This window comes from Pocillopora damicornis, chromosome 4 (genome assembly GCF_964200805.1).
Source record: "Pocillopora damicornis chromosome 4, jaPocDami1.2, whole genome shotgun sequence".
In the NCBI taxonomy this organism is placed as follows: domain Eukaryota; kingdom Metazoa; phylum Cnidaria; class Anthozoa; order Scleractinia; family Pocilloporidae; genus Pocillopora; species Pocillopora damicornis.
In genome coordinates this window covers 27467127-27494268 of record NC_142673.1, presented here as the reverse complement: position 1 = coordinate 27494268, position 27142 = coordinate 27467127, and the positions used below count along the sequence as shown (strand labels likewise).

The 27142-nt window shown below is 37.7% G+C and overlaps 4 protein-coding genes and 1 pseudogene across 12 annotated transcripts in view; 3 read left to right on the top strand and 2 right to left on the bottom strand.

Moving 5' to 3' along the window:
• Positions 1–27142, bottom strand: part of LOC113686153 (uncharacterized) — a 123567-nt gene that overhangs the window by 26375 nt on the left and 70050 nt on the right. For 5 of the 6 annotated variants that reach the window (XM_089203562.1, XM_089203557.1, XM_089203559.1 and 2 more), the window contains exon 2: positions 2676–2788. In XM_089203562.1, coding sequence (XP_089059688.1) covers positions 2676–2687 — 12 coding nt within the window. In that variant the 5' untranslated portion in view covers positions 2688–2788. Of the gene's footprint in view, positions 1–2346; positions 2649–2675; positions 2789–27142 lie in introns of those variants that run through there. The other variant, XM_089203558.1, reaches the window with a different exon arrangement.
• LOC113686160 (uncharacterized) lies at positions 2919–14443 on the top strand. The gene is made up of 6 exons (XM_027203760.2): positions 2919–3081; positions 10211–10346; positions 11376–11468; positions 12404–12529; positions 13235–13290; positions 14194–14443. Exons 2-6 carry the CDS (start codon positions 10229–10231, stop codon positions 14278–14280), a joined length of 480 nt encoding a protein of 159 aa, XP_027059561.2. The 5' UTR covers positions 2919–3081; positions 10211–10228; the 3' UTR covers positions 14281–14443.
• The window catches only part of LOC149047494 (uncharacterized), a 79495-nt gene continuing 55304 nt past the window's right edge, over positions 2952–27142 (top strand). For both annotated transcript variants that reach the window (XM_089203569.1, XM_089203567.1), the window contains exon 1: positions 2952–3081. The gene's annotated coding sequence lies outside the window, so the exon portion shown is untranslated. The remainder of the gene's footprint in view (positions 3082–27142) is intronic.
• Positions 5025–8012, top strand: LOC149047498 (uncharacterized; annotated as a pseudogene).
• LOC149047497 (uncharacterized) lies at positions 21052–27118 on the bottom strand. 3 transcript variants are annotated; one of them, XM_089203576.1, is made up of 7 exons: positions 26956–27118; positions 26029–26165; positions 24188–24338; positions 23632–23724; positions 22895–23017; positions 22155–22210; positions 21052–21287 (listed from the first exon to the last, which is right to left on the bottom strand). In XM_089203576.1, the coding sequence occupies exons 3-7, from the start codon at positions 24300–24302 to the stop codon at positions 21201–21203; spliced, it is 474 nt and encodes a 157-aa protein (XP_089059702.1). In that variant the 5' UTR covers positions 24303–24338; positions 26029–26165; positions 26956–27118; the 3' UTR covers positions 21052–21200. The 3 variants fall into 3 exon arrangements, with proteins under 3 accessions (XP_089059702.1, XP_089059704.1, XP_089059703.1); XM_089203578.1 differs by having other exon boundaries at positions 21052–21214; positions 26956–27105; XM_089203577.1 differs by lacking the exon at positions 26956–27118 and having other exon boundaries at positions 26029–26409.

The following is a 27142-nucleotide window of genomic DNA, read 5'->3' as shown; positions in this document are numbered from 1 at the left end:
GATATGTATATCAAGCCTTTAGCTAATTACACTGTATAGAGGTTCGATGGTTTGAAATATTGTAATAGAGAACTTGATCAATCGCTAACCGGGGTGTTTAAATCATTGATCAGTTTTAATGTGTTCTAAGGTAAAGGTTCATTTACATATTTCTAGACTTCCACACTTCCACACTTCCACACTTTTACACTTCCACACTCCCACACTCCCACACTCCCACACTCCCACACTCCCACACTCCCACACTCCCACACTCCCACACTCCCACACTCCCACACTTCCACACTTCTACACTTCTACACCTCCACACTTCCACACTGCCAAGTTAAGATAAACGTGAGAAAGGTATGTAAAGGCCTATTTGCATATTTACACACTTTGACACTTCCACACAACCACACTACCACACTACCACACTACCACACTTCCACACTTCCACACTACCAAACTTCTACACTACCACACTTCCACACTACCAAGTTAAGATAAAGGTGAGAAAGGTAAAGGTTCTTTTGCAGATTTCCAGATTTTCAAACAAAGCAGCAAGTTATTGCAGTGAATAAACGAAAACATTATTCAAAATCTAAAATAATAAATTTTCCTTCTGTTCCTCAACATTGAGTAATCATTCGTTGGAGGTGATCGAGGGAAGTTTGGAGTTTCTAATAAATCATGATTCGAAAACGGAATTGTTTACATTCAAGTGCGTGTTTCAAGCGAGCGCCGATTGCAATCAGTAAATTGGGAAGCATGTTAGTGAATGTTCGCCTCGTTATTCGCTTGATGATACATGTGTTTCGATGCCTTGTATAAGTGAGATTTTCCTTTCTTTCAGATTCATCAACAGCTTAAATCAAGCAGATCTACTGCTACCACTCGTTATTCGATAAATTAGCGAAGTGATGCGGTGTGTGTGTGTGTGTGTAACATGATAGCTTTTTCATTATGTAAATTTTCCGGTGTCGACTCTTCGCTTTTTCAAATCGAAAAGTTCCTTGTTTTACCTAACAATGTAACACAAAAGAAACTTATAGCACTGAATAGCAAAGACACTTAAGTCGCGCATTTTTTTCCACCGAGTGCGCAGAAAAATCGTATATGCACGTCTGACTACCCTGCGTCTGAGCGTATGAAATGCCGATAGCGTAGTCAACGTAAATCTAAGCGGTATTGTACGCTGAGGCCGAATAATGGGTAAAAGTGAAGAACAGTTCCCGAAAGATACTGTCGGCCGACAGTTTTCGTTCTGTTTCAGGCCAACAGTCGGGTCGTAAACTGAAATGATTGTAAACGTTTACCTATCTATTGCTTCTAGAACTACATGAAAAATGGGAAACTCATTCCAAAAAGATACCTTGCACTGCACTCTCAATAGCTACTACGGCTTTTACCCACTCTTTTTGCGTTGGTTAGCGAAAATTCCCAAAAAATTCCCAAATTGGTTGGGATATAAATAACGCTGTGGGCTCACTCTATGTAGAAATAATCGACAAGAATCGATCGTATTACGAATGCACGATTTGTGGCCGGAAGTTGTCGAGGAAACAAAGACTCAAAACCCACTCTGAGCAAGCTTGGTTGCTGTGCTGATCGATTTATTGTTACACATGACCCAAGCGACGATCCAGGCAATAAAAGTGGAGATTCGATGCTAAAGGCAAACCTTCGCACTCAACTCTTTGACAAAGAAAGAAACTTTAACGGAAACTTGAAACCTATAACAACGCAAATGAAAAACGTCGGTCTGGCGTTTTCAATTTTGAACCCTTCTTTATCTCGTTAACACAGTAACTATGAATTTTGAATTCCAGTGTATGCAGTGAAGATATGATTGGTGCAAGTACCAAACAGTTGCCTTAAAATTATATTTTGAAATAAAGAACAACAATACATTGGTAGTTAAGCTTGAATTCACGAATAAAATAGGAATAAAATATGACTGGTTATTACACACACGTCTAGATGCTGTCTTAAATATTGTGGGTCTGGGATACTTTAGAGAAAATAGAATTAAAGTAGACTATTTAATACATATTTTGCAATGGAATGGAATTCACCTCAAAAAAAAAAAAAAAAATAAAACAAGTCTATTTTAAACCTATTTTGTAATTACTCAAAATTTTCTTTGATAAAATAGGATTGAGATAGACTATTTTTTTCGTATTTTCCAAAGGAAATGGCCATAGCATGTCCTATCAGCAGGAAATATATATAAAACAGACTATTTTATCACTATTTTACTGATGTAGGAAATAAAATAGGATTAAAATAATCTGTTTTGCACGTTATTTTTCCACTTGTTTAGAGAAAATACAAATACTATAGTTCACAATATGTCTTACATACCTTGAACTATGTGATATGGCAGAGTGCATAGTCAATACATAGGCACTGTTGAGCACAACATAACTTAAACATAGTCGGACATAAAATTAAAAGAGTGGCAACATAGCTATTGCATATGTGTGATTCTACAAGGGTGGTCTCGAAATATTAGCTGCGCCGCGAGCAACTCTTCGATAAATATCTGATGACTCAGACCAAAACAAACCACTCCGTGCACTTTTTTCCTGCAGTTTGCATCACGATAATTGTCAGATGCATCGAAACAAAATAGATTGATGAACCGCTCCATAATTGACCTAGACTTTAAGGCAAAGTTGAAAAAAACATACCGAACGTGTCATTTCAACTGCAGCTGTCCTGTTACTTCTCTGCCCAAAATTTCGCCTCTATCACTCCTTGATGACCACCACCTTGAGTACACGCCAAGATCAATACCTATAAACTAATTTCCAATAGAATTATTGGTATAAAGGCGAGTAATAACGAATAAACAGCGAACATTTCAAATTGGATGGGTGAAAAGATATCTTCCTGTTTACGTCTTCGTTACCTGTCATTGCTGGCGTCACGATTAAAAATAGTCTGGTTGAGAGCGTTGACGAATAGTAATCAGGGACACAATTCTTTATTACGATAAGCGAGATCGGATGAAAATTTTCAACTTCTAAAGAAAGAATTCCGTTTCTACGACGTCTGGGACAATTTGCACACAAGTTTGCAGGTGTATTTCTCTTGGTAAGTTACGAATCGTGTAAGACAATGAAATACAGTACTGTGCAAAAGTAAAAGCCAAGAGTTCGATCGATGAGGCAACATTGCGCTGCTCGGCGAATTTTTCATCACTCTGATACTGTCTGAGTGAGTAGGAAAGTAAACCTAGTGTATCATTCTATTCGAAGTCTGTTTAATCAGCGTGAAAAGGGCAGAATAATGAATTTAAGCCAGTTTCGCTACATACAGAGTCGGCTATGGTCGAAGTTTGCCACACGTTCGCTGCACATTAGTTAAGCAAGTTCGCTACAGCACAAAATAAAACAAATTGTAAGAAAGCCTATATTCATTTTGATACCATCGAACAAACGGGAATAGCGAGAGCGAGAAAAAGACAGCTTGTGAAAACGGTACTAAGGGAGGGTGCAAGGTTACTTTTTTTAACGCGTTGCGATGTGTTATTGCATCCCCATGGAAACCAATATGTATTTGCATATAATGTACCCGCGGGATACTACCGCGTAATCATGCCGAAGGTTACTTCACATACGAGAAAAAAAATTGCTTGTCTCCATAATGAAGGATTTTTTCCCGTACAAATATTGAAAGCCTTGAGAAGCGAAAATCTACAGGATCATCAACAAAATACAGAAAACTGGATTCACTGAAAACCGCGTTCGATCAGGAAGGCCGACAAAGCTTCCAGTAGATGCGAAAGCTTTTATTGAAAAGCAAATGTGTATAAACGACGAGGCAACAAGAATACAGATTCCAAAACAACTGGCCAAGCGTGGAATCGTTGTGAACTCCTCCGCTGTGCGAAGATCGCGAGCCAAATAGGGATGGACGCTGCAGCGCATCCATTACTGTCAACTGATAAGAGTAGCTAATAAGGTGAAAAGACTAGAGTACGCACAACAAATCCTGGATTCCGGTGATGCATTCCATAATGTCATATTCTCTGATGAATGCTCAGTCTCGCTGGAACAATACAGACATACATGCTACCGAAAGGTCCACGAGCCATTCAAAAGAAAACCGAAACCTAAACATTCACTTAAAGTACACGTATGGGAAGGAATCAGCAGAAAGGGAGCTACTAAAGTGTGCATATTCGATGGTATAATGAATGCATAACTGTACTGCCGTATTCTGGAGACAACCCTTCTACCATTCATCAATCAGACGCTACTAGACCACAGATTTGTGCAGGATAATGATCCCAACATACGACAAGATGAGCGAGGGCCTTCTTCGACGAGAATGATATAAACTGGTTGCGTACTCCCCCAGAGAGTCTGGATTTAAATCCCATCGAGAACTTAGGCACGAACTGAAATTTTACTTAGAATCGAAAGTGAAGCCGTAAAACAAACAAGAACTGGTTGACGGAATAAAGGCGTTTTGGGCTGAGAGGGTGACGGAAGAGAAATTCGTTAAGTACATCGACCATGATCTCAAGAAAGTCGTGAAAGTTTCCTTTTATGTACCCTAGTATTTTACGCATACAAAACCTTAAGATTGTTGATAAATTTAAAAAACAGACAAACAAGAATAATGGCACTTTTATGACCCGTTCTCTTAAACAATAAACAATAGACTACTCATGCATAGCCATCAAACCATCAATTCCTTTTTTTTTGTGCGCATGAGACCAAAACTGAGACAAAACTTTGTTTCAATTGAACCTCGCCCTTCCCAAAAAAACAGTATGGTTAATTAAGGGCTGACAGAATCGGGCATCGATATTCCTTGTTTCCTTGCTTATTCTTTGCAAGTGCCACAAAAACTAAAGCGTGTATGCATATTTCATTAATCTCAAAAACAAGAATTTTAGCACTTTCAAATTACCCGTCTACTCACATGACAATCAAAGGACTGAAATTAGCCCACGGTTCCATTAACTCTATCAAAGTCGCTTTATCACGCCTTTTGTTCACATCCTTTCGCGTGTAGTTAATTTAAATATGAAAAGCTCTCCTGAAGCCTACGCCTCTATTGTTATGGAGAACAAACCACCAAGTAGGAACCAGTCATCTGATAAAAATCTCGATCCATCTACGGGCTTCGATTGCTATAGGAGGGGAAAGCTTAATTTATTCAACATAGATAGTTTTCATCATAGCGCATAGAACAAAAATGGAAAAAAATCATTGAAGAAAAATCGTTTCAGTGAAGTGGAGCCGAAGTCGGTATCCTGAAGTGTCTCCATCGGACATAGCTATAAAAGGTATGCTAAAGAAAGTTTCTTATTTTACTTGGATGAAATGTATAATGTTCTTCAACCAAATTGTTTTTATGTTGTTTTGTTTTGTTTTGCTTTTATGATCTGTATGTTGTACTGGTAAGAAACACCCTCCCCAACCCCCTTCCCCCCTTGCGCTGCGACAATTAATACTTTGTTTTTCTGAGGTTTTTTTTGGTTTTTCTTTTCTTTTTTAGCTGTGGTGATCAAGGCCTGTTCTTACCAGTGCCGCAGAACTGACGAAACGAGCTGCATGTGGGATACGTGCAAAGTTAGCACCAGAAAACGCTGCCAGCATTTGCGAAAAAATGAAAAGGAAAAGCGTCCATACTAAGCTGATCTTGATTTACCAATTTTATCCTAAGGCATAGTGAACAATACTTTAATAAAATCATTTGTTTAATTAAATCATTTTTTTATTTAAATCATTTGTTTAATAAAAGCATTTGTTTAATAAAATCATTTGTTTAATAAAATCATTTGTTTAATAAAATAACGTCTTTTTTCGAATATTAAATCTAAATATTTCCCTTGAGGCCTGGCTCCTTTCACAATGCTGCAACGAGCTTCAAATAAAGCCCCATTTTAAACTGGCTACATTTAGTATAATACATGTACCTATTGACTACCCTTTCATTGAATATTACCTTTGCAGACGCACTTAAACAACATTAACAACTTACATATACCAAAACATAATGGGGGAGGAATCTGAAAAAACTTATAATTATTTCGCTTGAAGGAGCTATAGAAGACAAGCATTTCTCGCCATGAGAAAACTCGCTGAGGCGATACATCGCCAGAACGATATATCGCAATGAAGCATTCCTGATTCAGCGATAAATCGCTGGAACGATATTTCACTGAAGCGATATATCTTGATGATGTTCTACACGCTCTACGATATATCGTTTTAGCGATATATCGCCGGAGGGATGTATCGTTGAAACGATTTATCGTCGGAACGAGATATTGCAGGAGAGCTCCGATATCTCGTCGATTTATCGTTCTCAAGGTGTCAAGGAAATGAACGATATATCGGCGATATATCGGAAGAACAAAGCGCGATAAACAACGATAATCGTTTGCATTACTTTTGCACAGTACTATAGGAATAATGTGTGTCAAGTTTTGGTTTTGGCTCCCCTCTTAATACTTAGGCCTCTCTATGCGGTCGAATTTTCGTGTTATCAAATTCACAATTGAGGAAATATAGTAGAAGTAGAGACCAGGGAGCATATGGGAAAACTGAATAGGGTATGAGATCCGCCAGCGTTTCTTCCGCAAACCATCTAAAAATAGCTTAAATCGCAAAAGAGAAAACCTCTAAGCCCTTCTTTAATAAAGGGAGTAAGTTTCCCAAATAAACTGTGGTGCTGCGTCAGATTCTCAACACGAATATCTTCTAGGACTTCTTGTCAAAGGAAAGTAAAGTAAATATGTCGAGCTCAGAAAAACAATATTCGCAAGTTTCATGAGGAGATGACTCAGAGTGTTTGTCTAGCACCTCGGAGGGTAGATTTGTATCGGCAATAAGGGTTTTGCACCATACGAAGAAAGTGTCGAACCGAAAGAAAACGAAGGAGAAGCTGGGCAATACGCGATGTAAGTCGCTGTAGAGGAGGAAGAAGAGGAAGAAGATCTTCTCCGAAGATTCTTTGGTGAAGTCGACGTCAGAGAATGGTTTGTAGCTAGGCTTTTTCTATTGTATAATTTTTTTGTATTTATTCGGAAACGCGCAATTCTAATCACCTATATGGACTTCATTTACATTTACAGATTTTTTGCGATCTGTGGCCTAAAGACAATTTGTACGTATAGTTTGGGTATATGTTGGCATGTCAAACAGATTTCCTCTTCCTTGCTGTGTGTACAGTGTAATGAGATCTGCCTTTCCCATAGCTGAAGATCAGTATCATAGTTATGAGGAAGAAGATGAGGATGAATCATAATGTAGTGAAGTATAAACACTTCATTATTTTCAATGAGCGGATGACGTTACTCGTTTCAATCTTCCAAACGGATGATAAAAGTTGTTTTACGTGAAAATTGTGAGGTTCCAACAAACATTGTCATTCAAAGACTAGGTTTCACAATATTTATGTCCTTACCGTTTACTTGATGTTGTCGCGTTTGGAAAAAGTTTACAGAAAGTCTATATGTAAATAGTCATGTATTAAATAGCAAAAAGAATTTTGTCACCTGAAAACTGTTGTTTGTTTTCTAATCAAGTGCTCAAATGCAACAATAACGCTCATTAATTTTTCATAACACAGTTGAGTGTAGTTTTATAGTTCCACATCGCATAAAATCAAAGCCATACAATAACCAGGCATGATAGTTGACTTCTGAAACAGGTTCATATCAAGTGATTCAAGTTGTAGCTCTCACTCCTGACAGGAGATAAACAAGAAAGTTTTCATTTCAGGGAAACCTGTTTATTCCCCAGGGCTTGGTTGTTCAAAGATTGGATAACGTTATCCACCCGATAAATCACTATCCAGCATATGTGTGTTTTCCTTTCGCGAGTAGCAGCAGTTGCAGCAGGCTGACCATTGCCTGTAGCCCTGCAGGGAAATTAGGAAAAAAAAAACAGTTTCATGGACTGATCGATCATTTGAATGACTGATTGTTTCATTATTTGATTGATTGATTCATTTATTTGTTTACATTTGTTTACTCAGTCAGTCTTTATTTCTCAAAACATAATATTTTGTCCTTCACAAAATAAGCAAGACCAAAAAGGGCATTTCCCTTTAACCAGAACAGGTTGGAGGACAGATCACTGTTTCTTTCTGCTTTCTGGAATGGAACTTTTCAATGGCCTCTTCCTTGTTTCTTTGCTTTGTAGCATACTGTGCAAAGCTTGAAGGGTCTCCCTGCCCAACTCCTCTTTCACAGCCCCTTAGCTTCCCTCGACGATGAGATTAGTGTTTCGTGGATTTCGGCCACATACTCTGAAAACAAAGTGACTCAGAACAAATATGCTGGTTCACTGTATGCTCAATTTTTTTTTGCTACTATGAAATGTTCCCATATATTGTCTTATAATACATTACAGTAAGTTCTTTTTTAACATGAATTTCACATCTACCAACCTTTACAAGAACAATGTGAATAATAAGGCCTACTGTACAGCAAAATATGGTGTAGTGCCATACTTTGCAGAATGGCCCATGCTGTCATGACGGCCATCGCCTGCCAGTGTAACCACAATGTATCCTTCTTAGGGTCTCTAACTATTCTCTTTAGCTTTTTTCCTCTCTTTCTTCAAACTTTCCCCCTCAGGAGAGCTGGATTAAGGTGTTGTCTCCCAAGTGATATCCTCCATATCAGGTACCTGATAAGAATTACAATAACCTCGCCAAAGAACTGCGTGCTTGCGAAACGCTGAGAATTTTTAAAATTACAACTTTTAATAGAATCAGATAAGGCACAACACAAATGTAGTGTATAAGTTTTTTATCAGTGTAAATATTTTTTTGATAATTTTTAATTTAGTCTTAACTTGTATCGATGGTGAATTGCATTTTTAATAGCATTTTTATGTACTGATCACTGATTTATACCCATGTTTTTTATGATGAATTCGCTGATCGGTTTTTTTCAGTTAAAAAAAAAACATTTATTACAACAGATAGGAGAGACATTAATACCAAAAATGACAAGGGTTTGTCTTCTAAGATATCCGTTAAATAGACACCTCTTTGGGAGTATTAGTCTCCGTCAGATCCCTCTGACAGCTCTCATCTATTAAATTTGATGAGATAGGTCCATCTATCTGCACACCAGTTACATTCTGCAACAAAAATGTGTTTTTGTGTTTTTGTGTTATCTTGAAAGTATGACGCTGAAGTCATTTAGCCAGTTGTTGAGAAATCTACTTGTAAGGGAAGTATGAATATTATCAAAAGGCAGAGGATGTAAGCTTAAAAGCAGGATACAGATATATATATTTTTTTCAATGGAAAAGCTTCGGCTGGCAACAGCTACATTGTAAATAATTTTTTTGGTGTAATTGTCACCATAGGCAAGAAACTCATTGAAGTATCTGATGCAGCTACCCGGGGAATTCAGTTTGCAAGCAAAACTGCTTTCTCAGTATTGTTCAATATAATTTTCATCTATAAACACTAGGAAAACTTACATTGTCACCATCAACACCATGAACAACAAATACGGATGACGTAGGGCCAGCCATCGGTGGAATGTTACTGCGCAAGAAACTCTTAAGAGACAGATGTATAGTTAACAAACAGTTTACATGCACTGGTATATAAAATACAAATATTATTTAGTGACATATATTCAAAATGATCCTCGTTAGATCTGGAGCCTTACTTGGAGCCGGACTGTAATCGTCTTTATCTATGATAATTACAGAAGCATAGTTCAAATGATCTCCCAGTTCTTTATTTATCAACAGACTATGTCTTGTTCCCAATAGGGGAAAGTTAGTCACTGATCTCCTAAGTGAGAAAAAAAAAATACCGTGAATTTTAAAATGTAACACGAAATGAAGTGTAATAGTGAAGTACACTTGCAAAACAAGGACAAAGTTTTTTTTTTTTTTTTTCAACCTCGCGAATCTTTAGTTCGGTTCAACCTTATCCTCCAATTTTTCCCTAAAGATATCGAATTCGTTATACCTACTGTTTATTTCCTAAATTCTGGCACACATCACAAAAAAATTTACTCAGCCCTGTATCATTTTTCACTCGTGGCATTTGAAATAAAACATGCGTTTATTAGCGTTTCAAGCAAAAGCTTACTTTAGAAGACACCTTTTAGGGAGAAGTATTTCAGAGAGGGTAACATACATTGATCAAAAATTCCACGTTAAATCTCACGTTTCTACTCGCAGACGTATTTGACATCTAAAATACTCTTCATTATTTTACTTCCCAGCTATTTTTTAAAAAGACGATGATGATTTCGATCAGTCGGCTACGACAAACTATCGCCTTGAGCATGCTCCTTTTTAACATCAGTGGAACAACGGGATATCCTTCGGGAATTGAAATTGTAAATGCATCATTCTGTGGTGAGTGTCTCTCTTTTGATTTATTTTTAATCCTCTTTAAAAGATATTCCGCTCTCAAAAGCTGTTCAGGAATAATTACAGAATGTTATTAGAAATCGAATGGGGAGTGAAAAATGAGAATTCTTCAAAGGAAAAAAAAATGCTAATTTGCTTTCTTACAGCTACCTGGAAAGACTTGTATATTTTGCTGAACTAGAATGAGATTTTAGATGTGAAATTCATGCCATTCATGAGTTGATAAATGAAGAAAGAGGAATTAGGCGCTACGAGGAAGATTCCCTTTTCGATTAATCAACTACTTTGGAGGCCTTTAATGATCTTTCCAATTTCCAATTTTTCTGTTTGTATTCCTCATTTCTGATTTCCGATTTCCGGGTTTGACAATTCGTTCTCCACTCTTAATTGTTTATCCTCGATTCCAAATGATTTTCTTTTCACTTTCCATTACCTCCCCCCCCTCCTTATTTCAATAAACCAGCTGCCGATAAGACCATTCATTTTTTGAAAAAGTCCACATTTTTTCCGAACAAAATGAGAAGAGCCAGGCCATTGTAATGTTCTATACAATTCTGTTTGTTCTGTTTGTGGGCCAGGAAATACGTTATATAAGAAAGACAGGGACTGAAGGACCAGTCATTATTTATTGCTTGTTGGGGGGCTAGTTAGTATGTACCTGATCCCCCTTCAAGGCTCTGTAATATTCATACAATCTCTTCTCATTGGCAGTTAATTGGAGGTTAATTTTCTGCAATCCCCCTTTTATACACCTTTATACAACTTTAGTGACAACTGATCCCCATCCCCTCCCATGTGATCCCGCTCAAAATCTTCCACTCCAGGCCCAAAAGTATGGAGAAATAAGAATCATATCGGCCGTTTAATAACTAGTGACTGAACAGTAAATTGTGCTTGTTTCTCTGTAGTCTAAGGTTTTAAAAACTTTTAGCAATTATTTATTTTTGTGCGGGGTTTCCCCAAAGCGTCAAAATAGCATTGAAATTCAAGCTTTATTGTTCCATTCTTTTTTAGGAAAGTATGATAAGCCTCCAACGTTTAAAGTTTCTCATTGGCCTTTCATTCCCACCGGTGTTCTTGTCAATTTGAGTGTAACATTTACACCTGGTAAGTTGATATCAATCGAATACGGAGGAGTTATTATATTTTAATAATTTTGATATCCAATATGATATTGTAAAGACTGGGAGGGAGGAGAGGCTTATGAAATTCCAAGGCTTCGTGGGGGGGGGGGGGGATCAGAGGAGAAGCTTTTCGGAGGTGGGGAGGGTCTTTCATTTAGTTTTTATTCTCGTTGTTAGCCGAATGCACTTTTCCGGTTGAAAACTTTCGACATTCAGAATGTGAAACAATGGAGTACTTCAGATAAAACTTTTTTTCGGAAATGAAAGTGTGCTTTGGGGAAGGAGGGGAAAGAATCGCTCAGGGGAGGGCCTTAGTAGACTAGTTGGAAGGGGGGGGGAGGGTGCTACTAGAAACATGATAGTCCACATGGTAAATTTATAAGAAACAGAGGGAAGGGGCCCGGCGGCCAAGAAAGACGGGCTGTTGCAAGTCCATAGAATATAGAAAAATGAAAAAAATAATGATAAAATAAGAAATTGCAAATCCTACCAGCATGTAAGACATGTAAGACTAACGCATATCTCGTTTGAACCTACTGTAGGGTCCAATCGAGTTGTTTTTCATAGAACACTCCAAGATTTGATCCTTTTGGTGGTGGGGGTAATCAGATTTTCTTTTGGAATTACACTCGTGACAAAAACTTTTAATATTCTTCTTTGGTCAACGACCAAACCATTAATCTAACCCCTTTCTTATCCATTTGACTATGGGTGGATGCTATGAAGATCCAGGATTTGAGAATAGAAGATTTGGGTTAGCGCTGAGAGCGATCGCCAGCAAGGTGTTCTAGGGAAAATTTGGTTTTCAAGACCTCGGGAAAACACCCCTCGATGTACAACAGATGTAGCTCATGTTGTATTACTTCTTTTACACAAGGTTCTTCTAGCCACTTTCTAACCGATACTTGCTTCTAATAGTGGTGAATGTTTTGGAGGCGATCTTGCAATACGAATTGGTCTCAGCAGACGGTGAGGTTGTTTTCAGGAACAGATACGACCGTGTATGCATTTCTTCCCCAGATCTGTGCAGCTTACCTGCTGGTGGTAAGTCTCCAAAAGAGAGTGAAAACAAACAAAAAACAAAACAACAACAACAAAAACAACAACAACAACAAAAGAATTAAAACGGGAAGAGAAAAAAAAAACGGGAAGGGGACTAGGAGAAACTTTTGCACACATGGGTCTTCTTACCTTTTCAAATATTTCCAAAGCTTACCGAGTACTCCGGTCAACAGATCGAAACTACCGGTTCTTTAAAAATTCCAACCTAAAACCAAGGAGGCTTTTTCCATCAACTGGGAAAAACCCATTAATCATTTCAGTTAAATAGTCAATGATGTCAACCTCACACTTTTGCTTTAATAGCCGTTTATAGAGGTTCGTTTTCTCCTATATTCCTGTCATCATAGTTATGCACATCTGTCGAGATTAGTATTAATTCAAATGGTTTCTTTTTTCAAATAGTTTTTCAACCGACGAAGGCGCGAGCTGAGACACATCGAGACGTGTTTGAGAAATTAAAAATGTTTACAATCTCTCCAAATTGCTCTCTTGACCATCTCGAACAGGCAGCTTCGAATGCAAAAACAGAGAAAAAAAAAACAAAAAAATGGCAATAAAATATTCAGGCAATCTGTTATCGCTGATTACTGTATCGATCTTATATATTGCTCTTGGCGGTGTCTCCCATTATGACTGACCTTAACTGATTTTTTGTTATTGTATTTTATTTTTATTTTTGTCTTCTAGAAACCAAGGTGTGGGTTGGATCTGCAAAGTTGCCACCCATTCCTCCATTTTTTAAGGTAATCAACCAATTGACGCAGCTCTGTCAGCCCACCGGTCTCAGTGCTTGTGATTCCTTTCTAACAGCTGCGACTGCATTTCAGTCTTTTCTCCCTCGCTAAATTTCTTCTGGTTTGTTACTCATAACGTTGTAGTTTTCGTCCTTTCCGTTATGATGTTTATGCACCTTACAAGCGCTTGTACATTTTTCAACGAAATTGAAGCCGAACTCTCTCGTAAGCACTCATCCTATTGGCTCCAAAATCAGCTCTTTTAAGGTTTTAAAATTCATTGGCCACCATAAAGGCCTAAGAATATATCAATAAATTGGTTTTATGAAGTGAGTCAAACCTGCGAATGAGCCTCCGTGAAGAGTTTCTAAAGCTGACATTTTAAGCGTCAGCCTATCTCTCTGAGTAACGACTAACGCTTGAAACATCGGCTATGAAAACTCTTTACTGTGGCCAGTTTACATCATCAAATCTTTTGTTAAAACCAAATAATCCTGTTAACCCCTCCCCCCCCTCCCCCCACCGACAAAGCGCTATAATTTCTTTGGAAACTTACACTCATCATTTCAATGATTTCCACTCGAGCACTTTGTAATTTTCTTTTAGACATTTTTGTGAGCTCATTTTAATACACGCTGGCTCTCTTGAATTTTTCAGTAGTTTCAGTAGCCATTCTCTGCCATTCTCTCTTATCTTTGTTATCATCACATCATCACATCGACCGCGCGCTTTGGCAAAATAATGATGATGGTGATGATCATTATAATTACGATTACGGTGATTTTTGTCACTGCGTGTCCTAGTTGGATCTGCTCTTTTCGAGGAACAAGAGAGAGTCGTTGATAAATGCATGCGTTGACATTCTACGTTTTAAGACATTCTGCTTTCATTCTATTCTTCAATCTATTATAGAAACGAACCTATAAGGGAAGAGTTCAACTTTTCAATGAAAAGAACATAATGTTTCTCTGTGGTGAAGTTGTTGGAAAGGTACGCTAGAAGACGAACACGAGTCAAGACTCAAGTGAAAGACAAGAAATAAGGGGGAAAGTAATTCGCTTAAGCAGGGGAAGACATTAAAAAAGTCGTCTTGCAATCGCTGATATTGTAAAACAAGGTTTCAAAATCTAACGACAATCATTAAAGATAACTCCGCTCTGTAGTTTGAGTAAACTCATAGATTAAATTTTTGAGGCGAGGGAATCAACTCATGAATGAAAAAAACAACGCAGCAAAAACAGGTAACAATAAAGAGAGAGGATCAATTCGCGCGAAAAATAGTAAACTGTAGCAGAAATCACATAGATTTGAATAAGCAAGATTTTCCAAGAGAGCTAGCTAAGCATACTGGAACTTTTGAACCCCTCCCTATACACGGTGCTCCCTTGAAAGTCCGACAGTTCAACAGAGATGTAAATAGAAATACGAAAGGACTGATCTGTGTGTTTCAGTTATTTGTCCTATTGAGTTGCATAGCGTATTCACTACCAAGCCATTGAGAAGTTTATTGCACAAAAGCAAATCTCTAAACCAAAACTCTATCTATCTATGCTGTCTGTGGTTTTGTTTATCTAAACGTTCGCTGTTTTTTTTTTTTTTTCTTTCTGCTCAATAAATAATATTTTTAGAGTTCACCGGGCCCTGAGTTTCAAAGGAAATAAGAGACTTTTCGTCACAAAATATCATCCACATTCGCTGCATACGGCCGTTTGTTGCTGATAAAATAAATGCGCTTTTCAAATCGTTTTAAATCACTGAGCTTTTCAGTGATTTTAAATTTGTTGCATGGCATAGCTTACTTAAGACTCGGTGGTGTGTGCTGGTTGGAAAGGAAAAGAAAGAATGTGGGCTTTATCCATCCACCAAAATGTTTCTTGAATAATTCCTATGAAGTTCAGCGTTCATTATATATCGTGATTCCGCTATGTCTCTGTGCAGTTAATGACAACTGCGTGGTTATTATTGCCGATTCGTTAAAAAGTCATTTCACAAACGGCAAATCCACACGCGCAAAATAAAGTCAGCATAGAGATTCACGCGCGTTACAATGAAAGCTGTCCCACGCAACATTTGCAAACGCTAAAAACACGCGAGACGCCTATGTGTTTTGTAATTCGTTAGTCAAGGCGACCTTCCTGGCTGACATTGGTGATTGAAAGAGATGCATTGTATCGTCATCTGTTATACGAGACTGTGGCATTCCTCAATTTATCCCTAAACCCATTTCTTTATTGCTGACGACGTAAAGACAAAAGGGGAAAATCTAGCTGGTTGTAAAAGGGGCAAAGTATTTACCTTCCACTGGGTTTATCAGCCAACTAGGCAATGGACAGGAAAAGTTCACTCGACCAATTCCTTAATAAAAAGAGAGGAAGATCATGTCTGGATCTGTAACCTTAAAGCTCTGCCACCACGTAAGCTACTTTAAAGCGAAATATTTAACTAGACCTAGAGACTATTTGCGGCTATCAACAAATTTAGTCACGTCAGAGTCATAAAATATCGAAATGAAGAGTTTTGTGAAAGAAGTCAACGACCCTATGGAGCCTCCTTAACGTGCTACGCCATTTGTGGTTTTCCATGCTTCAAAAGAATAAAGGTTTACTAGGAATTCATACAAAACATTCAAACTAAACAATTACTTCAGTAGCCATTACGCCAGCAAACTGATCGAAAGAGTTCTTTATTGCTTAAATATATGTAATGCGTCAAACTCAAATATACTCGAAAGTGCGAGGGATCCTACTTTTTAATTAAGCAAAAAATATTTAGTTTTTTAACTGAAAACAAACTTAATATGATTTATAACGTTTACTACCTCAATTTAAATTAAAGACTCAAAAACATTTCGCATTGTGTTTAAAGAAGACAGCCTTTGCGGGAGTCGCTAGTGCCTTTAGTTGCAATGAATTGCCATTTAATAGTCTCACAATAGCCAGAGAGATTTCAACAAAAGCTCTAATTGTTTAAGCTACCCAAAGCGAGATATTTCATGAGGCACACAAAAAGATTTTGAAGACAGATATTTCAGTGAAGTTCTTCAGTTGCTATCTTCAATGAAGCGTGAAAGTTCATCGGATGTTCCCGTTCTTGTAATCACTCCTTAGCGAAGGAAACCGGAACATCGGATCGGGTTGAAGCTAATGTACTTCAAAACTGACTCCACATGTTGAATTCCGTTTCCTTTAAACTAGAAGAAAAGACGGAATTCAACACTTGTACTTTTAATTAAGATCTTACCCGAAAGCGTTCAAAACGGTAAGGTGTCCCTTTTTTTCTGAAATTTGTCTTTGTTTTCGCTATTGCCAAAAAGCGTTTTGAGAATGGGTGTTGACATTTCGTCAGTACAATGATTTGGATTTTTTTTCTAAGATCTCAGTATTCATTATACTCCATCTGTACCTCGCAGTTTTCTGTTTTCTACGAATGCTGTCACATTTGGGAACACTAAATGAGATGACTAACTTATTGGTTTTCTATCCTTGTTGGTTTCCTATCTCAGGCTGTCGGTTTGTTTTATTTTACGATAAACGAGTGTGAGTAATTTACTGTTCATTAAGCTGACAGCGGTACATTTTTGAAACGAGTAACCTTTCGAACAGGACTGATTTCATCATGTTTCCGGTCGCAAATGAGAAACGACGCTTGAGTGGGGCTCATAACAAGGTGTTACTACATGATTCTGTTTTTATACGCTACCACTGGAAGTTGATCAAACTTAGGCACACGAATGTGCTATATATGCTGCTCAATGTTAGTTAGTAATCATTCCTGGAAAACTCTCAGCTAGAGACAAAACGCGTCGAAAAAAATAAACAAAAAGGTTACAACAGCAAGAAGTCTTCCTTCCTGCTGCTCACTAGTCTCCTTTAAAAAAAAAAATGAAAAAAGGATAATTCTTGTACATTTCCGGAACGTAAAAGAAGAGTTTCGTTCACGAAACCGGATTACGATCTCCCATAATACGCGGCAACACCTTGCGCTTAGTCATGCTCACTCCAGAACCGATGGGCCTAAGGTCACAGTGATATACACGGGACAAAATCTAAAGTCAAATACTTTCGGCATGGAATAAAAAAAAATAGTTCTTTGAGTATAAGACTCGATAATGGTTGGGAGGAAAAGATGATGGGAAAATATTTTTTACAGCTGTTTATTTATATCGTTTATTTGCTCATTCAGGATTCTTTAACCTAAGAGGAATGTACTGGGACAAAAAAAAAAAAAAATGGCGGGGGGCGAAGGGAGGGAATTAGGCGTCAGTTACCCTTTAATGATTTTATCGAAAGAACTTGGGGATTGAGAAAACGACCATCATTCACGGTAATTTTCCTTGATTTTTTTGGCAAATGACTTAAATGCATATTGAATAAAACAGAGCAGCATGTTGACTTACCTATGGCAAGCAACAGTACAGAGGCGTTAAGGACCACGAATGGGACATTTACAAAGATGGGGTCGCTCTTTGCCTCTCCTTGACTCTCATCCCAGTTTGTGTAAAGTGCACCAAGACAAAGGTTAAAGAAAAGGATCCACAGGACAAATTTTTGTAAGCGATCTTCAAACTTGTTCTTGATTGGTCGGAGTAAGGTGTAGAGCACTCAAGAGACGCTGGCTGTCAGAACTGTGAGACCGATTTGAGGAAGGCTTTTGTATCCAAATAGGAAAATCAATGAGATAAATATCAGCTTGCGGTACAACTCTGTGATTTTCTCCTGTAGTTTTCAAAGAACACTCTGAGTCCGAAAGAGACTGTTTCGTTTTTCTGGGACTCACGATATTTTTAAGTGAGGAAAAAAGCCAAAAGTGGAAATCCTACATTCATGACAACAATCATCATGAACTTTCCAAGCTGATCAAGCTGATTAAAGCGGTTGTGTTGAGTCGGTTCTAGTGTCATTGGATTCAGCCTAATGTTAAACATCGCATTGTATTCCAAGATGTTTAAGATAATAAGGTGTCACGAGCGACAAATTCACGCGCGAAGTAAAATCAACATAGAGATTCATGTGAGAGGGGTGGGGCGATGAAAGCTGTTCCGCGCAACAGCCGCAAACGATGAACACACGTGATACGCGTATAGTACGAATTGTGGCGCATATCACGAGTGTGCTCGTGATTCTTAGTACTCATGCTAAGATAATGGCTGACATGGTAATTGAAGAAGATGCAATGTTTGATCATCAGTTACACGATCATGTTACGTAGCTGTGACGTAGAAAACTGTGAAGACACGTCATCAATTATGGTGGAATCAAGAAGAAAGGACGAACGTATTGCGAGGCCTGAGTGCCAAATGGTGTTAGCTACAAGAATAATACACGTTAACCGGATATTTATATTTCACTACTTTCCAAAGGATGTAGCTGTATGGCCAAAATGGACGCGTTTTGATCGTCGACATTGAGGATATGTTATTTTTTTTAATATCGTCGACCTTATGCTCGGTGCCGGCTTCGAAAACACCTGTTAGGAACACATACCATTGGTCAAATCAGGGGAAGATAACCTATGAATTCAGCTAAAAAGAATGCTGATGAAGGAGTCTGTTCCCACAACGAGCACGATTCTTTAACATTCTTTTCGGCTTGTTGTTTGTTTCACGCGCTTGAGATGTACTCATACTCCTTGTCTTTCTGCAAGACTACATTTGCGCTTTTCTTATTGTATGAAAATCCTACCAATTCTAGTTTCCATCGTATTTAAATATCAGATTTTTTATTATTCGTGATGAAGTTCAAGCCCTTTCCTGAGCTGACCGATATCCTTTTGAACAGTGCGAAACCTCTGGCGGATACTGACAAACACTATCTCGAAGGGGCTGTGTATTCTCCTAACCTAGGCTTCAGAAGATCCTTCCCACGACCCATTAAATCCCCCCTGTCCTCAAGAAACTAAAAGTAGCCACAGTAGCAATGTCATTGTGATAACAGCACTACAGCGAGATAAATAAAGAAAGATAAATTTTATTGAATTAGATGGTAGTAAATCCATGTGGCATGTTAAAGTCGATGCGTACGAAATATTTATTTATAATACTGCTGTCAGTTATTTACTTTGAGCGGAATGGTTCATATGGCAATGATGCGCTTAAACTAAAGAAGTTTTCCTTATGAAAATCATCCCTAATTGAGATTGACTTGAATCAAATTACTATCAATTCACTCGTTTTCCGTTCGGTTTGACCGGCTCGTCGATCGCGACGATAGCCTATGCCTTTGCAATTTCTGGGGAAAGGAGCAACTTGCAGTGAAACTACCCAATGACTTCTCGGTGAAAATCATCGTGCCTCGTGATACACGTGATTATTTCGTCAAAAGTTAACTTTTTGTTTACTAGGGGAATTTCTCCACAGCAACGAAACTCTAGAGCACTGACCAAGGGGAACCTTCGCCGCATATAGTGCGAAGGAATAAAATGTTATGGTAACAGAAACGAACCTAGTTATCTATTCTTAGCATAGGTCTCGCCATAGAAAACAAAACACGAACGCAACAAACTAAACATTAAGCAACGGGCAGTTTCTGTTCTAATCTTAACCTAAACACCGCTGGCGAGAAATCTTCTTTGTCAGTCTTCGCCGAAATCTTCGCGTGATACAACGGGGTTCTCCTTCGTAATCGCAACTTCCATTTCTTCACAACTACTTGAGTACGATGTATCACATCTCTCGGTGGAGCTTGGTGAAGACAAGGATGTATTGCTATCGGACATTATTTCAAGAGCATTTCAACGCTGTCTGATACAAAATTGCAAGATATGCGAAAGATTTGCAAGTGTCAACAGAGAGTTTTCACAGTTTTCAACGTCATCAGCCGCTAATTCGTTACCAGTCTACGGGACACTTTTAAGACTAGATAAGAGTACTTTAGGGTCCGTAAAGACCGTTCACGTTTTTTGAGATTTTTCTTCAGTCGAAATTGGTTTGTACATATGATGAGCTAAATATTTACGCGAAAGAACTTCGTGTCATAGGCACTTCAAAAGCGCAGAGCATTCAGTTTTGACATGAAGGTCTCAATGGGGTGATGGATTTTACGGTTAAATATTAAATTGTAGGCCATTTTACGGCCAACAGTTGGCTACCGTCCTTTGTGATTAAAGAACCATTTCTGCAGTTAACTTTTTAAGGACTTTCGGCTATAATATTTTTTGGCTGTTTTACAGCTAATGGTGAAGACTATTGTGGCCCCCTTACATTACAAGCAATGAAAGGCAAAATACTGCAAACCAGATATTACTTTTGCCATGACATGTTAATTTTTTGCTTTGAAACACGGTGAACCCCAAATGTTTTTATTTATTGAGCGAAAAAAAAACGCGTTGGATAATTAAAACCATAGAGAGCGACAATAAGCATCCTTTGGTTATGATTTTTGCTCGTATGCAATGAACTGCGCTGTCATAATTGATATTTCAAGAAGTTATTTGAACAATGGGCTGGTCTTGAATACACCAAGCGACTCACAAGATCAAACAGATCAGTCCTATCTCATTTTTACCAAACTCTTTCTTTTAACTTATGAGTTTCATGGAAGCGCTGTATGTAGGGAAGAGTTCAAAGGCTCTCACGTGCTCCGCTTGCTCCCTTGCACAATCTTTCTCATTAAAATCTAAGTAATTCTTGCTAGAGTATATAGTTTTTACGCTAACTGATCCGCCCTCTTATTGTTCCCCGTTTTCTACGCCGGTTTTAAATATCAGGCTGTTTCACAAATGAGCTGATTCCCTCGCCACAAAAACGTAATCTATGTATTTACTCAAAGTTACTAAAGTTATCTTTAATGATTATTGTTAGATTTTAAAACTTTGTTTACAGAATCATTGGTTTCAAGACCACTCTTTGCATGTCTTTCCATGCCTATTTTTTTCCTTCATGCTTCCCTTGAGTCTTGGCTCCCGCTTGTCCTTTTCGTCTCTTACCTCACCTTGACTACAATTTCACCACAGAGAAACATGATATTCTCTTCATTGAAAAGTTGAAGTTTCACCTTGCAGATTCGATTCTAATTGATTGAAGAACAAAATGAAATAGAATGACTAAATCATCGTAGAATGTAAACCCATGCATTGATTTAGGGCCTTCTCTTGTCTCTAGGAATGAGCTGATAAAACTATGCACGGCTTGATAATAATCGTCGTAATCATAATGATAATGATCCACACCATCATTCGTAATGATTCCTTTTGAAAAAGTGCGCAGTCGATGTAATGGTACTGAAGATAAGGAAGAATGGCTACTGATGGTAAAGCTCACAGGTGACATCCTACATTAAAATGAGCTTACAAAGATGACAAAATGCTTGACTGGAAATCATTTTAATGGAGAGGGGGAGGGATTATTTGCTAAAGAAACCGTGGTGCTGCGTCGATGCGTGGCCGTGTGGGGCTCACAGGAAACTTTGGCTTTATCAACTGAGTTGAAAATGCAAACTTGCCACCATAAAGAGTTTTCAAAACTGACGTCTCAATCGCTAGCCTTAGGTCAGAACGAAGGGCTAACTCTTTAGAAACTCTTCACAATGGCTAATTTTCATTTTTAACTCAGTCGATAAAACCAGAATATCCGGAAATCTTTTGGTCTGGATGGTGGCGAACGAATTTGATATCCTTGGAAAAGCTGATTTGAGATAATAGGACGAGTGCTCACAAGAGAGTCGGCTTCAGTTTCGTTGAAAAATGTAGTTACATTCGCTCGTGAGAAAGATCCATAAATATCATATAGGAAAGGACGAAAACTGTACCGTTATGATTGACAAACAAGATAAAATCTAGAGAGGGAGAAAAGACTTGAATGCAGCCGGGGCTATCAGATAGGAATCACAAGCGCTGAAACCCGTGAGCTGACTGGGCTACGCTAATCGATCGATTACCTTAAAAACTGGAGGAATGGCCGGCAATTTTTCAGACTGAACCCACACTTTGGTTTCTAGAAGACAAAAAAAAAAAAAAAAAAAGAAAGAAAGAAAGAAAAAGAAGAAGAAAAAAAAAACAGCTAAGAAATTAGCAACGGTTATTCAAAATAGGAAACAACATGCACTAAGAGAAAAAATTAATCAATGAGGGTAAATTGCCTGAATTTTTCATTGCTATTTTTTGTTTGTTTTATTTTTCATTCGAACCTGCCTTTTAGAGGTGGTCAAGAAAGTAATTTGTAAAGATCTTCGTTCTTAATTCTAAAACATGTCTCGATGTATTTCACACCGTCGGTTGAAAAACTATTTGGAAAAAGAAACTGTTTGAATATATGCAAATCTCGGAATATATGTATGACTATAATCACAGGGACAAATATACAAAAAACAGGAACTAATGGTATGATTAGCTTCCTAAGGTTTAAGCTGGAATTTTATGAACTGGAACTAATAATTTTGATATAATCTGCAAAGCAGGGTATTAGATGATTAGCTTTAATTATAAATGCTTAAGAAAATTCAGAGTGGAAAAAGTGTCTCTTAATCCTCCCCTTTTTTCATTCTTTCTTCCTTCCTTTCTTTCGTTTTTTTTTCTTTCAATTTTTTTCTTCCTTTCTTTCTTTTCTTCATTTCTTTTATTCTCATTTTCTTCCTTTTGTTTTTTTTCTCCGTAGCTCCCTCTTTGGGAGGCAACTTACCCCCAGCAGGTAAATTGCAAAAGAATTGGTCCACATCGCATATAGTGTCGTCCCTGTGTTTTAAAATCACCTTGCCGTCTGAGACCACTTCGTATTGCAAGAATGCTTCGAGAACATCTACCTCTATTAGAAGCAAGCACTAGTTAGAACGCGGCACAGATCCTGGCGTTATGAAAAATTAATTTCTGCTGCGCATCAAGGGAATTTGAAAAGGGATTCAAATCTTGGATATTATATGGTATACACCCTTGGTCAAACTGATAAGAAAGAGGTTAAATTTTTGGCTTGGTCTTTGAACAAAGTAGGATGTTAATTATTTTGGTCTCCAGTGTGGGGAAATCTGATTCCCTGAATGGAATACATGTAAAACCTTGGAGCATTGGATTCCGTCGTCCGATACTCTACGAAAAAAACTCAGTGGTGGATTGGATCCCACATTAGGTTTAAACAAGATATTAATATACGTCTTCCGATTTGTCTTGCATGCCGCAAGGACATGCAATTTCGGTATGTTTTCATACCTTCTAATCAAGGAAGATGCTATCCGCAGTTTTTAACCATTTCTGCGGTCGTTTATAGTTTATTCACCTGTCAGTCAAAAAAAATGTAATTATGCAAACTGGATTTTTTGCAAGCCGTGGAATTTCATAAGCCTCTACTCCTGCTTTTGTAACGATATCACTTTTAATTGAAAATCAATAAAAAATATTAACGTCTCCATCACAACTTCAACTTACCAGGTGTGAATGTTATACTAACATTAAAATGGGTTCCAGCAGGAATGAAAGGCCATGGAGACATTTTAAACGTTGGAGGCTTATGGTACTTTCCTGAAAAGAATGCAACAATGGAGCATCACCTTGGACTACAAAAAAACAAAATTAGTTTCCAATTGAGTCTTTCAATAGTAAATAGTTGATGCCATGTATTAGTCCCTACATTTCTAACTTACTTTAGTCCAGGCCCCACGAAAAGCTTAGATACAAAGCAATGCATGGAAAAATTAAATTGTAACCTTGTTTTTTACGACAAAGGAGTAGTCTTATTCTCAGCTGGTTTTGAGTAAAACAGCCGGTGGGCAGTGGAGAGGTAAATTTGAAAATGATGGAAATGGAGTAATGAAACCTGGATATCGGATAGTTGGAGAAGTAGTTAGTCAATTGTTAAAAAGAAAATCGGCAATTCTATTTTTCTTAGAGGAATTATCAATTTTCATTTTTCATGCCATTTCTGGTATAATTCTGTAATTTTTCCTAAACAGTTATTAGGCCAAATTTAAAAAGAGTAACATACCACAGAATGTCACTTTAATCATTTCAATTCCAGAGCGATATCCCCATGTTCCACTGATAACAAAAAGTAACATGCTTAGAGAGATAGTTTGCCCCGGTTGTCGCGTCAAAATCATTATCGTCTCCCAAAGCGACAGCTGTGCAGAAAAATTCTGTAAATTAAAGGAATTCATTGTGAATTTAATGCGACCTTTTATAATGAGGGTTTGATAGCCTCTTTGAGATACTTTTCCAAAGCCTGTAAAGGTAAGCTTTTGGCTGAAATACTTGAAAAGTAAGTTTTCTTCATGGTTTGTACCAAAATTAAAAAAAATTTAAAAATTAAATAAAATAAAAAAACCGACGGTGGGTCCAACGAATTCGATATCACCTAGAAAACAATTGATGAATGAGACTGAACAGATCTTTTGCTGAGAAGCCTTCAGCGCGCCATAGATAATACCTTACCATATAAATAGTTTTTACCAACCACGAGAACTCTAAGAGATGCCGAATATAGGGAAAAGTAGGTTTAAGATCCTCATTTTCAGGCAAAACCTCAGTCCTTCTAGAGGGGAATTCGAGATTATGAAAATTTATAGAACAGCTGAGGCACTACGAGAGCCATCCCTGATTGGTCAAAAACCTTTCGTGTTTATTGCACCGGTGAACCCATAGAAAAAAAGAAACATGTTCATTTTAATGTTTTATGAAAGAAATCGACGAATTTCTATCTGTTTAACATTTTCTCTTATTTTCCCAACATCTCTCGAGGGCTATCACGCGGGTACGCTGAAAATGACGCGGTCAATTGTCTTAATGAGAGAGAGTGTAACGTATCCATTAAGAAAATTACACAATTTGAGCTGATTAATTATTTCCCTGAATATTTATACCATCGTTACGATTCAGTAGATTCTTGAAATAATCATCCCAAGATTCTAAAAGCGCCAGTTACACCAGTTGACAGCTGTACGAAACTATCAAGCAGTTCCCAAAGGGTGAAGTTTCCAATTGCAAAGAAGAAAGAGCTTTCAGCTAGTGCAGGCTATCGCGCTTATTGTGATCTATCCCTTTTATGGTACCCATTCAGTCGAGAGGCAAATTTGCATTTCGTTTCGCTAGTGTAATTGTGGCTCTTGTCACAATTTTTGTAGGGAACTTATTTTAAATATAAGGCAATGAGTCTACTCTTTACGATTAGATGTTTCGGTTTTTGAAGCTGCAGCAACTTAAGGTGACAAGTGAGGGATGGATCTCTACAATAGTGGTGAAATAAGCTTTCTATTTAATCGAATATTTTGTCCATTCATGATATATCAGGTACTTTGGAGAATGATTTACGATCTTTGTCTGAGCTGGTAAAATATGTACCCCTTCACCCAATTGTGAATTTTAATAACGAGAAAATGCGACCAAATAAAGAACTCTTAGTAATGAGGGGGAGCAAGGCGTGCCTTGTATCTTTTTTGTGAGTTGAGCCTGAAAACGTCCTTAACATATTCTCAAAATGCATTGTTTGCTGTCATATGGTATCAAGTCGCTTGTCACCTAGTTGTGCGGCTTGCTTTGATGCCGTGAACAAGATGTCTCACAAACCAACTATTTGAAACTCTTGCTGAATTTGGCTTTCCAAAAAGCAAAATGAGCGAATAAAAGACTTTCTTTACTGATTCTCAGCCTGCATATGTTCTGAGCATTTTCTTAAAATTGTGGCTAATCTCAGCCTGATAATGATTGTTCTTACAAGAAAAAAAAAAAAGATTCTTATGGGTAAAAAGGCTGTGTGTATGTATATATGTATTACCAAAACTTAGCAAATATCGTTATCATTACATTATACTGACAAAATTTGTAGCTTACCGAGAGGGTTAGACCTTCAAATCTGCGTGCAACTTGTCCCAACTGTTTTTGCAACGTAATACTCCTCTAGAGGTTGAAACTTTCCGTTAAAACCCCCGCTTGCATTTGTTGACTTTGCTTCAAATCTTCCTTATCACCTATCGTAATCAAGATAATCTGTCGCAGGTTCAATAGCCAATTTTCAAGGGCTCGAAACCAAACTATTTTGGACTATTGTGACGAAAGCACAGAATTGAGGTGCATTAGCGTTTATGAACTTTTGTAGTTAGCAGACTCAAACCAGTAACTGCTTTTAAGTAATTTGCATTAAAGCGTGCTCATAATTAACATTAATGCTTCGGAGTTTCGAAACTTTTTGTGGTCGTCCGTTTCATAAACTCTTCCCCTGCATGAAATCAATTGAATAATTATTTTAAAGGTAGAGGGTATAACCAGTTTAATATGGCCATATCTGTATTGTCTCCTTATTTCTGTATCTAGCTTTATACTTTGAGGTTCTTTGCGTTCATGAACTTTTGTAATTAGTAGATTGAAACCAGTGACTGCTTTCTTAGTAATATGCATTAAGGCATACTCATAATTAATTTTAATGCTTCAGAGTTTCGAAACTTCTTGTTCCCGGTGATATTTGTGCCTTTATCAGCAGTTAACGTTGCGTTGCAGACAGATAGTGAAAATGTGAAACTGATATCTGAGAAGCACGGACTGAAGCGTTAGTGGTCGAAGGGCCAAATATTTTACAGTCAACGTCGAAGAGCAAGATGGTTATAATCAACCATGTCTTTAAGCCATTATTAACCCTCAAGTCACAAATTCTTTGACACAAGATTCTTATGGGTAAAAAGGCTGTGTGTATGTATATATGTATTACCAAAACTTAGTAAATATCGTTATTATTACATTATACTGACAAAATTTGTAGCTTACCGAGAGGGTTAGACCTTCAAATCGGCGGGCAACTTGTCCCAACTGTTTTTGCAACGTAATACTCCTCTAGAGGTTGAAACTTTCCGTTAAAACTCCCGCTTGCATTTGTTGACTTTGCTTCAAATCTTCCTTATCACCTATCGTAATCAAGATAATCTGTCGCAGGTTCAATAGCCAATTTTCAAGG